General features: G+C 41.5%; 1 protein-coding gene across 1 annotated transcript in view; it reads right to left on the reverse strand.

Moving 5' to 3' along the window:
• syne2a (spectrin repeat containing, nuclear envelope 2a) overlaps positions 1–14,430 on the reverse strand; it is a 77,911-nt gene that overhangs the window by 32,220 nt on the left and 31,261 nt on the right. The window contains exons 51-71 of the mRNA XM_068577147.1: positions 12,982–13,152; positions 11,757–11,912; positions 11,353–11,594; positions 9,193–11,230; positions 8,759–9,093; positions 8,516–8,660; positions 7,751–7,951; positions 7,274–7,533; positions 7,044–7,194; positions 6,374–6,517; positions 6,143–6,274; positions 5,656–5,838; positions 5,408–5,545; positions 4,767–4,952; positions 3,573–3,695; positions 2,676–2,858; positions 2,227–2,328; positions 1,565–1,666; positions 1,027–1,104; positions 369–800; positions 82–167 (exon numbers count right to left, since the gene is read on the reverse strand). Coding sequence (XP_068433248.1) covers positions 82–167; positions 369–800; positions 1,027–1,104; positions 1,565–1,666; positions 2,227–2,328; positions 2,676–2,858; positions 3,573–3,695; positions 4,767–4,952; positions 5,408–5,545; positions 5,656–5,838; positions 6,143–6,274; positions 6,374–6,517; positions 7,044–7,194; positions 7,274–7,533; positions 7,751–7,951; positions 8,516–8,660; positions 8,759–9,093; positions 9,193–11,230; positions 11,353–11,594; positions 11,757–11,912; positions 12,982–13,152 — 5,588 coding nt within the window. The remainder of the gene's footprint in view (positions 1–81; positions 168–368; positions 801–1,026; positions 1,105–1,564; positions 1,667–2,226; positions 2,329–2,675; positions 2,859–3,572; positions 3,696–4,766; positions 4,953–5,407; positions 5,546–5,655; positions 5,839–6,142; positions 6,275–6,373; positions 6,518–7,043; positions 7,195–7,273; positions 7,534–7,750; positions 7,952–8,515; positions 8,661–8,758; positions 9,094–9,192; positions 11,231–11,352; positions 11,595–11,756; positions 11,913–12,981; positions 13,153–14,430) is intronic.

Below are 14,430 nucleotides of genomic sequence, written 5' to 3' on the forward strand. Positions count from 1 at the left end.
GGGAACACACGGTAAGCATGACTCTGTGCTCCGCTATGCGAGTCGTAAAACATCAATTCCAATGACTGACACTCGTCTTACCTGATGGGCTCCTCAGACGACTCCTGGGCTTGATGAGAGTCTTCCAGCAAACCACGATGACTGGTGCTGACCTCTCTCCTCCGCTCCTTCAACACATAAAGAATATCCTGGACATTGAAGGGAGTCAAGAGATAATGAAAACAGACAAATTCTATTGTGTATTTTTTGAATGTCACTTTTAGGAAACATCCCATAAGACATAATTCATATTCAGGGTTATAATCAGTCTTGACTCTTCACTACACATGGATGTCACTGACAGGTTTGAAATTTGTCTCTTTTCTTACTGGATCTTGATGTGGAGCTGTAAACAAAGACAGATGTTTGTCTGCTTCCTCTATAGACCCATCTGATCCTCTTATGGCAGTAAATGGAGTTTTAGGTCTTGCAGGAATCAGTCTGGTGTCTTCCTCTGCAGCTGCTGCCTGGAGGGACTTTGCATCAGAGTCGAGGACCAGAGTTTTATGTTTTGTTGATCCATGCAAGTCCAGTTTGGCAGCGCCAGCAGTAAACTTGTCTTCATCCGTTTTTTCTTCAGTTTCGTGACTCAACGTTTCTCCAACGATGGAATCCATTGCTATTAATCCAGTTTCAACATGTTCTGATTCAGACTCGGTTGTATGAAGCCTCGGATTCTCAGATAAAAGCCCGGTGGTTTGAGCTCTTTCAGAGCTCGTCTTCACTTCAGAGGAAAACAGACCAGCCAGACTCTCCAGTGCCTGAAGGACAATGAAACTTGATGAAGACTCGACTGAAAATGACCAGCCTACATCATTGTTACTGACATATAACATTATCTGAATAAGTGTTTAGTTATTGAGATAATAGCAAAGGATTTTTTTTAAACACAGCAATGACAAATCAAAGGATTTTAAAACAATTGTGAAAAATGACCAAAGTGCTCATCAAACAAGTCCAGCCTCTGAAATGAAAAAAAATATTTACCGTAACTTCTGACAGTAGCCTAATGTCTGCAATGCCCTCATTTTGCACATCTGAGGTGCTGAGTGTTTCCTCTGGGTCCTAACACAGGAAGCGTATCAATAAACAAATGCAAATGGTATCCATGCGCACACAGACATACATGCCATTTGTGGTGTGTGTGTGTGTGTATGTGTGTGTGTGTGTGTGTGTGTGTGTGAAGGGACAGGTTTCTGAGGAGCAACATATTTCCAGCAGCTGCTTCTGACAGCATAAGAGTTCATTCATCAGGTAACAGGACAGCCGGCCTGAAAGAGCTTCCAATAAATAAACATGCACAAATCTGCAAACATCCCCAACACCACAGGAAAGGCAGAATTAAAGCTGGATATTAGTAACTGAGTCAAAACCCAAATAAAAAAGGGAAATATGACAGAAAACAGGGTCCAAGAAATCAAATCTTGTGATTTGATAAAGTTAGTTTTTACACTGTCGAGTGAGACATTTTGAAATGAAAGCCAGAAACATGCACTCCTGGGCTTTAGTTATATTTTAGGTTTACCTCTGGAATACTGCTTGTTAGTGTGTCAGAGGACGACGAGTGACAACTCTTGTTTTCATCATCCTCCTCTTCCTCTGAATTAGACACCTCAAAAGCCTCCTGCTTTTAGTGATGAGGGTGAATGAGATGATTAAAAAGTATTATTGATAACGAAATGGACCAATAGATTCTTTCCAATGATTTCTCCTCCCTAATTATCTAAATATAATTTTTCCTAAATGTAATGTGGGGAAGAAGTTTTCCTTTTCAGGATGCAGACTAGCAAGACTCCAGTTGCAGTCATCCACTCACTGTTGCTGTATTTAACATCTATTTTCATATTATATGTGAGACCTAACAAAGTCCCAACATGGAAATATTTTGTATAAAGTAATTGTACTGCATTACAGTAAGAAATATTAATGGCATAATTCCCCAATTATTCCCCAAAAAACAAACTAATAAGGGATTTTATTTGAGCCTTAGAATGGACGTTGCATATTCTGAGGTGTCAGGACTCAACCAGGCAGCTTCAATCAATTTCAGCATAAAATAATTTAAAAAGACATGTTTTTAATGGTTGACTTCAAAGGCCACTACAAAAGAGTGTCACACTGGTGTTATAGTTTTACCTGGTGATGAAGATTTATTCTACCTCATTATGATTGTGATGTTTGTATTACCTGGACGAAGCATCTGTGGAGCTGATCTACTTCTTCAGGACTACCAAAGACCGCGGTGACCCCAAGATCCTGATATGTTTCTTTCTCCTCCCTAATCTTGTTCTATGTTAGTGAAAGAGACAAGAGAAACAGAGAGAGAATATGACAAGTGACAAATGTTAATGGGAAACCACAAGATCAGCACACCGGTTCCACTAACAAAGATACAGGACGACCTTGAGTTTGCTTTGTTAAGAGGCATGACATAAAGATACACATTTTTGTCTTTAGTTCCGTGTTGACAACAACAAACATCCTCGATTGTGTCACAGTTCATTGTAAAGTTGTCCTAGAAAAATGAATACTGTCATTGTTAGAATTTTTGAAATACTTTTTATCTCAGTCAACCAGTAACAGATCAAATCAATGAGTGTGCGTATGTGCAGTGGCCTTCAGACTTCCTGCAGTACCTCCAGTAGAACTGCTTGTTGATGGGTGAGTTGTTCCAGCTCCTCGAGCGGCTGCAGAAGCAGTCTAGTTTTGGAGAAGACCAGCAGGCTCTCCTTTGCTCCCTGTGGGAGGCGAAGCTCTCCTCTGCATCTCTCCATCTCCTCCAATGACCTCCGCATTGACTGCATGTTGGCCAGGATCACCTTCAAGTAGAAACAGAAAGAACTGGTTAAGACAGCATTTGTGTTTGATGTCACGTTGATGCTGAAAGGAGGGTAAAATACTGTTATATTTATACTTTATAAGAACAGAAGAAATGTTAAGTGACATTGTACTTTATGTCTGTGCTAGATTTCTGTAGTTCAATCCAACTATATAAATGTAACCAATAATATTATTTATATTTGCGAGTAAAACAAGACATGTTTTATATTGCATTCATGGCAAATCATTGTGTGCAGCAGAATCCAAAAATCCTGACCCGTAATAGCTGGTCAAAAATGATAGTTCATATTTTTTTTAATTGTTTTTACAGGCTGAGTAAGGCTCGGCATAACGAGTAAAGGAAGATGTTCATTTGTAAAATCAGTCGTGTCAATTTTCATGTTTGATCACTGTCAATTATGGTACTTCTTTTTTACGAATATATTGGGAGGGAAGTTGTCGGTTGTCATGTTATGGATAATAACGAGCTCTATCTTTTCTTCCTTAATCAGACGTTCCTAGATCTAAATTTATTAGACGAATCTCTAAACAATTAATGCACAACCTTTCTACAATTTACATAAAGATGCTTATTTAAGACAGAGTTCTTTGCACCTTGTTACCATTTTCTATGTGTGTGGTGCTATTCATATAATTCACAATCAGTAGTACTATAAGTATTACAAATAAGATAAATGCATGCAACGAATCACCTGTCGATTGTGAAGATGCTCCATCAGAGTTATGTGCGAGTTGTCCATGGAGGATAAAATTGCTCTGATCTTCGGGACGTTCTTCTCCATGGTCTTCAGCTCTGCTTCTATTGCCTCCACAACCTGAAAGAATCCAGACTGTTTCACATACGGAGCTTTCTCCCCATCTCTATGTATGATAGTGAGTTCTTCAGTTTGAGAGCATGACTCATTCATTTTCACTTCAGATTCTGTAAGGCTTTCCCTCCAAACTTTACCTGGGTCCAGACCTTTGAAAACGGCCACTGCACGAGTTGACAATTCTGTCTGATATCACGCACCTCACTCTCAAATAGTCCCTGCATGCACTCAGATTACTGCTCAAACTCTCTTCTTGCACTATATATTCCAGATTTCTTGTCTTCTCCTCAGACCTGGTGTGCTCATAGACTCTATGTGTGTGCTCCTGAGAGTCCGCTTTGGATATCTGTTCTGCTCTTAAGATTGTTTTTGTGCACAAACAAGGCACCACTGTTCATTCCCTTCTGGCGCGCCAACAGGTGGCCGGTGTAGCTATTATAGTAAAAGAAAAAATTAAGGGCGGCACGCTAGTATACAAAAGAACTTTCCATCACAAAAGTGGGAAAGCCATCAATATAATAAAGTATCGGCTGCGGATGAACCCCCATCAGGCTTGCTGTCCTGGTGCGAGCACACCTGCAGTGAGGTCACAGTCTATGGTTACTGCTCAAAAGCATCTGAGAGCAGACAGAGCACAGAAAATCTGTACAAGTGACAATATGTCTGCTCGCAAGCATACAGTCTGAGCAGAAGCACAACAAATCCAAGCACACACAGAAGCTTGGTTCAGAGGCTAAGTGCAAGGACAGGGTTTTGAGGAAAAGCATCACACAATCTGAACATTAAATCAACAAGTCGTGCTCTCAATTTGAAAAAGAACCTTCTTGATTAAAGATAGGAAAAAAAAAGCTCCATCCAGCTGAATATAACTGCCCTTCTTGATCATGTTTGCAAGCCCAAGTCTGCAGATATATGTTTTATTAGCCCTGAATCTCAAAATGTGGTCACACTACAGGAGCACATTTTCCCAAAATCTTGTTAGAACCGTGGAACCAATATGTAGAAAAAAATTAAACATTCCAGCAGTTTACTCATAGGACAACCACTGAAATTCCTTTCTTTAAAAATTCTTACCCCAACAGCCTGCAGGAGCTGCTCCAGTGGCTCGAGGATCTTGTGTTGCATTTTCTGGACTTGTTGGTTATTCTGGTCCACCCTCTCCTCGTGGCTGCTGATGTCACACACAGCAGAGATCTCATCCAGGACTGGCCTGAAGTCCTGCAGGGCGTGTCTGATCCTCTTGGAGTCGTCCAGGACCAGCTGTAGCCCAGGATTTAGAATTAAATTCATCATTATTATGAAACATGTGAAAATGTTTGTGGATACTGTCGTCAATATTGAATCACATCTAATTGGGCGACTGAACAGATACAGGTTACAGGTAGGACTGTCAGTTCTGCCAGAGTTTGTTGTGTTTCATTACAGAAAGCGTAGATTAATGTCGGATTTCCCTAAATATGGCTATGTCTATAATTGTTGTCCCCATTAGTTACTTAGAAACAGAAACATGGGAAAATAGGGTCCAGGTTCAACAATTACCCTTTAAATACATACATCAATTAAATCAATGTATGAAAGTGTCACAATGGACTGCTGTATCATTGAAAACACATGTTCCATTCAAACTAATGCACAGTACAAAACAGATTATTTTAGTACACACAATACGGTATCAGGAGTATTTTGTGTGTTGCTAGTCACTTAGTATCACTGACCTGCAGGGAGTTTGCATGATTCTGGAGGCCTTTGGCTGTTGGGAAGGAGCATGGAGCACTGAGCCATGACTGGGCCTCTTCTAACCAGCAGGTGGCGCCATGCAGAATGTCTTCAAACTCCTGAAGACAGGCAGGGATCTGACAATTTTCAAGACACATAAGTCAACCAATTGTTCCTGTTTCATGACCTCTTATTGCCACTGTCCTGCATTCAATAGATTGTAAATGCATAACATAGCACGCCCGACCTTGCTGAGGAAGGCGGTGCGTTGCTCGGTCATCTGCGCTGCGTTTTGGTAAAGCTGCAGAGGTTGGGTGAGTTGGTCCATCAGGAGGTGGGCTTGATTAGGATGCTCCTCTGCAAGATCTTGCACCTCGCTTTCCAGCAGCATCAAGCGGCTGTGCCATGCATCCAGCTCATCCCACACATGCTGGAGAACAACAAATGTAAAATATGCAGGGCTATTGAAGCGACAATACAGTAATCATGGACTGTCATCAGCTCTGAACAAATCGATCACTCAAAAGTGATCTTTTTTTCTTTTTTTTTAAAAAAACAATTGGTACATTTGAGCCATTGGTGAAGAGATTTAAAATGATAATAAATTCAGATTAAAACAAACGTGCAAGACATTCAATAAGAATATTGAAACAAGTATAAATGTACAACTCCTGCATATCAGCAGGTTTATGGATAATTCACACACAGACACACAATCAAACATTAACTCACACCTTGAGCAAATTTTGAGCTTCATTGACTGTTGGACTCCTTTGCTCCAGTAACACTTTCACTTTTTCCAGGCCAGAACCCAACTCTGCCACTTGACTCGCTAGCTTCCGAACCGGGTTGCTCTTGTCCATGAGCTGTAGATTGACCACACACACACATTTAGAAAAATATAAGAGGCTTTAACTGGTTGATGGTTCATGAGACATTAGGGATGTATTTATTTTTGCAATTACCTTCTCCTCTTCTTTTTGTAGAGTCAGCTGAAATTCTTGTAACCGTCTGCTGATACCAGCTGGTATCTCAGCATACCGGCTCTGCACGCCGTCCATGATACACTTGAGTTTGGCTTTCTGGGAGGTCAAATCCTTTCTGAGCTCCTGTCAGTGTGGACATCCACAAGGATAAGATCAGGATAGGAAGTTCGAAAGACAGAGAGGGTCAAACTTTTAGATATTTAAAATGATCGAATTAAAGGCTGACGGTCAGCTTGCAGCAGGTAGTAAACAAGCTGTATTGCTGATCTCTCACAGAGTGTTTAGACTTTTTATTTTTTTAATCTAATTATTGAAGCTACATGTGATCTGTAGCTGCAATTGAGAGCACAATTAATGTTTCTCACTGACGCTGGGAAGGACTTTTTAAGATAATCCTGACATTAAAAGAAATATATCTTATGCGTAACATTGTATTATTATACCTTAATACTTTATAATTTCATCATTGATAAATAACCTATAAATAACATATACAAGTGAAATAGACTAAAAAGACACTCTTGAGTCTGTGTGTCATTATTTTTTGTCAAGTATAAAAAGCTAATTTGTTTATCTTTTCTGAATGCCTTATTAGACATCTCGCACAATTTTCATGCTTGGACTTGTAAGCATAAAAGAGGAGCCTGACCTGTTGTTTGTATGGATTTGAACACGCTTCCAGCGAGGGAAGAAGGGTGGACATGTGTTGCTCCAATTCTGCTATCTCCACTTGGACTTGCTGTCTCTCTTTCTCCTCTGCCTGAGCTGCAGCTACCACCAGCAGGTTTCTCTCTTTCAAGCTGTGGGGAAAATTGTCATCTCAGCACCTCTGTCATTAATGAGTAATCACTTTGCACAAGTATATCAAACGAATCCCACCTCCTGACATTCTCTTGGATCTTTACGAGAGTTTTGCCAACAGGTCCAGGACTGATGGGCTCCTGGGAGCTAGATAAGCTCAGGGCGTGCTCCAGTCGATGCTCCAGGGAGGCTAAGGCCTGCTGCTCCTGCTCCAGTCCAGCCTGGTGCATCTCCGCTTGAGCCAGAAGCTCCAACGGTTCCCCTTGAGAGAAGCTCACAGTGGAGGAGTCGGGAACCTCAGACTGAAGACTGGCCAATAAGCTGCAACACTGCTCCATCTAAAGAGAATGGAATTTAATACACAATATATCTATATATTACTTTTTGTTTTTTATTAACTGTATGTAATACAGCAACAAAAGTCACTTAAAGGCAACAGTAACATTACAGAAGAACATATTATGATAATTTAGCATTAATTTATACATGTTACTGTACATTGAGTCATGTTAGGACGCAAAAGCTGCAAAACAATTTGTTGCTGTTAAAACTCACACTTGTAGTGATGTCCTTCCATTCCTCTCCTCTCTGTTCTGTGTGTGCCATAAGGAGACCGACACCACGGCGTATCGATACCCAGCGCCTCCAGAGGGCACTCAGCTCCCCGTCCTTTCCAACCCCACAGCCCTGCACTGGACATCCAGCTCTCAGTTCTTCTAGCTTACCTGCGAGGCTGCGAAGACCTTCCATCAGGAGCTGTATGCAGCGAGGAAATGAAGCTCAAATTAAAGCTTGAATCGGGCAGTATTCCTTTTACATCAACCACTTGTCTGTAAATATGTCCAGTGCATTCACGTGAATTTAGACGGTAATGACAACTATGCTGACATTTGCTACATTACATTATAAGTATAGCTGATGGAAATGTCATATGTTTTGCTTGTATTTGGTCATAAAAATACTGGATTGGGCAAATGGATATTTTGACTTGATGATGACACAACATGAAAAGTGAAGGAATCACAAAACAAATCTCATTGTAATCGGTCCAATAATTGAAGAAACAGTTCACTGAAAACCACAAACATCATGATGGCTTCAACATCTTTAAGATTCATTGTCTGAGCACTATGGATGTCTGCATCAAATATCATAGTAACCCATCAAAAAGTTGTTGAGATAATTCATTCACTCTTGAACAAAGACCAACAGATATTGCAATTCATAGAGCAATGTCGTAAGCATCACTCAAAAGCTGACATTTGTAAACGGTCAAAACATCAGCTAACCACCAGATAATTACTGCTGCATCAAACCTACCGTAGCTCTTTTTTGTTGGGCAATACATTTATCAAATGACGTCACTTGTTCTGTTGCGCATTCTGAAAGCTGGACTTCCAGCCCTGAAAGACGCTGACGTATGTCTTCATGGCACTTCCTGTGGCTCTGTTGTCTTACTTCACATCTGTGAGAAACAAGTCTTTTAGGTGTTGAACTTAACAGAGACACAGTCACGACAAAAGCTATGCAGAAGCACTTCATTGAGGTAAGAACAGCCAGCACCTCTGCAGGGACTCCAGCCTGAGCTGGGCTTGGGCCTCCAGTATGGCTCTTCCCACCAACAACTGACTGAGGATGCTGATGTGCAGCTGCTCAGTCTTTGGGCGGGACAGACAGGGTTGTTGAGGTACCAGATCCACAAGGTGGCAGATGTGAGCCTGAAATCCATCTTCAAGAGCTTCTAGAGCCTGCTGAGTCTGCTTTTGTTCCTCAGCACAGCCCAAAAACCCTCCAGGAGCTGATAAGAAGGTGGCTTCAGCATTATGTAGGAAGCATATTGCTCCCTGAGCAGCCCACTGGTAATCTTTCAAGGATTCTCTCGCCTGGCATAAACTCTCCTGTTGGATACATGTTACATGATCAAGCGCAGTTTAGAGAAAGAACACACAAACGTTTGAATGGCAAATGGATAGATTAATCCAAACGTTAAAGCTTACCATTCGTAAATGGCACTCTTGCATGGTTGCATCCCTGAGAGAGTACAGTTCCTTGTAGTTCTTCAGGTTGATTTTCTCTTTCTGTCCCAGAGCTTCCAACACTCGCATCCCAGACTCCAAATGTCTCCAAATAATCCAATTCTTTGTTAGTGCAATATCTATGGCTTTTTCATTTGGATTTACTGGTTCCAGTCCCTCCAGCTCCACTCTTGTTCTTTGGAAAAGCTCTATTAAGGCAAGACGCTCGGAAGAAAAATGCAGGCCTAGTAAAAGCTTAGCCTCTAGGTTTTTGGTATCATCTGTGACAGAATGCTCCCAGGAGACTAAAGTCTCCACAACATGGTGAATCCTCTGCTTCTCCGTGTTTAGCGCAGATTGTTCCAACTCCTGAGCTATGGCCTCCAAATGGTCTGCCACTTCCTGACACTGTGTCTTCACCAAAGGAAGTTCAACTAAGAGTGCTTGGCATAGCATGACCCTCTCATCCACGCTGATGGTTTTATCTTTGGCACGCTGGATTTGCTCTTCAGCAATGTCCCTAGATTCCTCCATTTGTCTCCTCAGGTGCAGATATTTGTCTTGCTCAACGGCATTAATACTAAGTGCTTTGCACTGGTCTTGCAGTTCCCCAATAGTGCACAGCAGGGAGCTTCGCCTTGCCTCCTGGCATTGCTTCAGCCCTTGTACTTGGCACTCATGTTCCATTAGCATGTGCTTCAATTGTGCAATTGTTGACAGAGTGTCCTGTGGTAAAGGGAACCTTTGCTGTACCAAATAACTGGACGTTTGCTTTAAGCTAGCCTGTATGGTCGATAACTCCTCATCGGAAGTGGTCAGCTCATGAATTAGCTCTTCCAATTCCCAGCTAGATGCTTTCTCATGAGCGAGCAACCAGTCTAATTCTGTCCAAAGGCCTGACAGTCTGTTGACAAGGTATCGGCTCTCTCCTGGACTGGACCTTACAGCTATTTCCCCGCATGTGTCAGCCATTGCTTCCACCCGTTTTAGTTGACCCTCTATTTCAACTGCGGCTAATTTGTTACTTTTTAGCTCGCTCTCCAGCTTTCTGATGTCAGCTTTTGAAACATTATCAACATGAGCGCAGGGGTCTCTTTGAGCCTGCGTTTCTGCTAGCCAGACATCAATGCTAGCGAGCTGGCTAAAAAGTTTCTCCCTCTCTTGTAGATCTTTCTTCATGGTATCAAGAACCTGATCCAAGCTGTTACTAATGGCTTCATACAGGTCTTCTATTGTCTTTAATACTTGGTCACTTTCCTCATGTTCCATATCAGATACTCCAGCTTTCATCTCCTCCGCTTCTACTTGCATCTTGGATCTTTTAAACCAAATGGCTGTCTGAAATTTTCTCATCTCAACAATCTGAATACGAGCCTCCTCTGGGAAAAGGGCTGACTTTTTGCCCATGGTGATGTGGATTTCCGCCTGCTTGGCCCATATGATGAGATCTTGTAATTGCTTGTTGATCTTAGTTGAAGAAATGCCACCACAGCTGTATGCGGAAGTGTCAAGCTTGCTCTTAGTGACATTTAGCAAGGACCCAAGTTCCTTAAGACTACGATTGAGCTTATCCTTTTCTTTCTGCCCCAGAGAAAAATGGACAAGAGCATCTGTCTGGGACTGTAAGTGCAGATAAAGCTGGTTGTACAGTTTTAGGTCTGTGGTCAGGCAAACAAGTTCTAAAGCACTTTTGGTGTCATGGCTTTGAAAGATAATTTGCCGAAGAGCATCAAGCTTGGCTTTAAGCTGTTCGGCCTCTTTTATTAGAAGAGAGGATTGAGAGGTGGAGCTTGAGGCGTGCTGCACAGCTCTTTTGATGCCTCCTTCCAAAAGCCTCCATTCCTCCTGAACATCTCCAAGCTGGGCAAGAAGAACACCTGAACTCTCAGCGGCGCTCAAGTGGACAGAGAATTGGCTACTTAACTGGAGGAGCTTTTCCATCCTTTCTTTTTTCTGTACCATGGTTTGCAGCAGGGCGTTGAGTTTGTCAGCTTGAAGAGTACTGCTTCTCAAGGCACTTCTTTAAAAAAAAAAAGAAAAAAAAAGAATATGAGTGTATTGTTTATCAGGTACACAACAAAAGATGATTGAGTTGATGTTGACTAGAGTACAACCTTACTTTTAAATTAAAGTATTACTCACAAGCTCATCTTGTCCTTCTCCGCTGCCACAACCTCCAGGAAAGCTCTGGTGATCTTCATCTGTTTGTGATACTCTTTGACCTGATCCAGCTGTGCTGCTTTGACCTGCACTGTGGCCGAGGCATCAAGCAGCGCAGCACTCCACTGTCCTTCAACTCTTTTCAAGGCATCCGGATCACAAATCATGGAACCACTCGCGCATTTCATAGTCGCCACTTGCTCCTGCACGCATCGCCTGTGGTCCTACAGCAGACAGGACCGACATCAGTGAAAATGATTTGCCATTTTTGTACATTCATGTATATTTAACTTCCTTTTGAGAAAATGTCAGTTACGTCAAAATAAAGTTCTTAGCCGAGCACATGTTTATATTAAAAGAAAAGAAAAGAAAACAGAAGTGTATACCTCTGCCTCCTGAAGTTGTTTGGCCATTGCAGTGACATCGAGTTGTGCTGGTTGATAACGACATGCCAGAACTCTTTGGACAGTTCGTACCAATTGAATCTGTGATTCACCAGGAGAGGACTTCAGGTACCAATCCAAATCAATGTGTGGTGTCCGCTATGATAACAAACACGACCATGAAAGAAAAAGCTGTTAAAACACTCTGTTATACTGGAAATGTCAGAAAACAGTGAAGAAATGCCTGTTACAATTTACTACAGCCCAACAACTAAAAAGTATTGATTTACCATCACATAGGAGAAAGAAAAACAGTAAATCCTCACATGTGAAAGTTTGGGACGAAGGAATGTTTGTTATTAAAGATGAAAAAATATTTCAATAATTTAATGTTTTCTAAAGTTGCGTCAATTTCTTTTATGCTTAGAAAACTAGAAGATGTAACTTCTAGTTTTCTTCGTTCTTAGGCTTATACATGTCCACATGAAATTATACAATATCACGCTTGGCATAAAACAGTCATAGACTATATACTGAGAGTAATTCGACCCACTAATGAACCTGCAGGAAATCATTACATCTTTAAGGTCCATCCTGTGTAACTTCCTGTCAGCAGCATCATGGGAATGCACACAAACCTCAATCACAACACTGCAGCTCTTATCTGGCCACTGTTACATGCAATTATAATTAACTTCTTCCCCTTTCTGAACTATTGAAGCCATGCAGTTATGTCTAAAATCATAAAAGGCAAATGCTTAAATTATACTTTTCATGTCTATGTCCATTAAACATACGCTTTGCAATTACGGGAAACAGTGTCACAAACCTCTACACAAAATTCTAAAAAACATAAAAAGCTTTTTTAATCATCACATATATGAACTCTGCTTTTTACCCATCTTAATTTGAGGAGCAGCACAGAAACTTTGGGTTCAGAGTTTCACACAAGGGCACTTTGACGTGCGGGCAGGAGGAGCCGGGGATTAAACCACCGTACTTGTGATTCAAGGAAGACCTGCTCTACTGCCTGAGCCACAGCCGTCCCCTAAAATCCTAAGATTCTGACTTTAACTCCTCCAATCAGTGCAGAATGTTACCTTTTGTACACACTCTGAAGTTCAGACTTTTATAAGTCAGCGTCTTAACCCAGAGCAACACGTTTTGCAACAAAGCAAGTCTCCATAAGATCTAAACAGAGGCACCAAAAAAAAGAGTTGATACTCACATTTAGTATGTTAGTGTTTTCTACCAAGCTCTGGATCTCAGACAATACATCCTGCATCGTGGACTTGTGTTTGTCGCACTCTGGTGATCGCACTGTGGCCTCCCAAGCCGGCAGATCAAGTGCCAGACCCGGCCCTGTCCTCTCAGGCTCCATGCTTTCTGGGGTCTGACGCTACATACACAGGAGACAGGGAGGCGTCACAACTTAGCCTCCTTTTCTCCTGTTTGTCCACAGATAATAACAGAGCTTCCTGTTCTTTTCCCGCTCCACAGTGGTAAATATTACTATGTTGCCCGTGCCCCGGCGAGTCAGTACAGTTAACAACACAGGAATGTGCCTGAGTAGGGAGCAGTCTGCCCTGAGGGAGTAGGACTCTATTCATCTATAAAGGGCTTCCTCCCTTGTTCTCGAAAAAAAAAAAAGTGATCTGTTATAACTTGGTTAGAGGAGGCAAACCCTAAAGCACGATTTTACCTGCTAGGTTACTCCCAACAGGGGAGTTTCCTTGTGAAATATTTTGGTCATGAGCAAGGTGTGTCTTAGAGCCGAGTGCAGGTAGAGCGGGAAGAGGATTTTAAAAAGCTCAGCAGGTTTCTGATGTTCTTTGGGGAGACAAATGTCTTATCCTGTTTTAGTCTCAAAAGGGGTGTGAACGTTTAGGTGTGCATAACCACACCACAAATATCTGTTTTGTTTATTGTATTGTAACCATCTACTGAATCATGATCACTCTAATTATGTTGTTTTTACACAATTGTTTCCACAACGTTTTGACCGCAGTGCAGCACATAGTATCCAAACATTTTGGTGCGTTTTAGGCCACTCCTAGGAAACAAAAGGCAGCTTTGAACAGCAAGAAGGAGCGCTGTAATAACGACTAAGTTGTCTTTGTGAAAAAATCCTAAATTAACATTATTAAAGTACCAATTATTGTTTCTTTTCTCTGTTTCAGGCTGTCTCATGCATAGTTTTCTTTCCTGTCAGAGAGCTTTGGTACTTCTTTGGTCTTTCTGCTGACTGTAGACCATGTCTGCCTCATCATCTTTATTCTTTTGCCTTCTCTGCTTTCATACCGTGTCCTATCTGTCGTGGGAGCTCCTGCAGACTGAGCAGAAGGATCCTTTCTGAATTGGAGTAATTTTTTATTTTAGCTATTACGTGTCACGACTGAGAGTCTAACAGGAGTATATTACTTTGGCTGGTTTACAATTTTGTATGTTTTGTTGCATACTATGTTGCATCATTTTGTTTTGCAGTATATCATTAATTCCGTGCAATAAACAAGGCAATATGCAACAGAGATTTCATCCATTTGTTACTCAAAAAATGTGTTTCTTTCCACTGCATGAACAAAAGCTAAATGCCAAAACAGTATGAAGGGACTTTGGCCAAAGTACGACATTCAAATGTTAAGTGGTGGGAGGAACAAAAGCAACTACATTTCAGATA

This window comes from Clinocottus analis, unplaced genomic scaffold (genome assembly GCF_023055335.1).
Source record: "Clinocottus analis isolate CAN_PGR_092001 unplaced genomic scaffold, fCliAna1.0.p SCAF_15, whole genome shotgun sequence".
Classification (NCBI taxonomy): Eukaryota; Metazoa; Chordata; class Actinopteri; order Perciformes; family Cottidae; genus Clinocottus; species Clinocottus analis.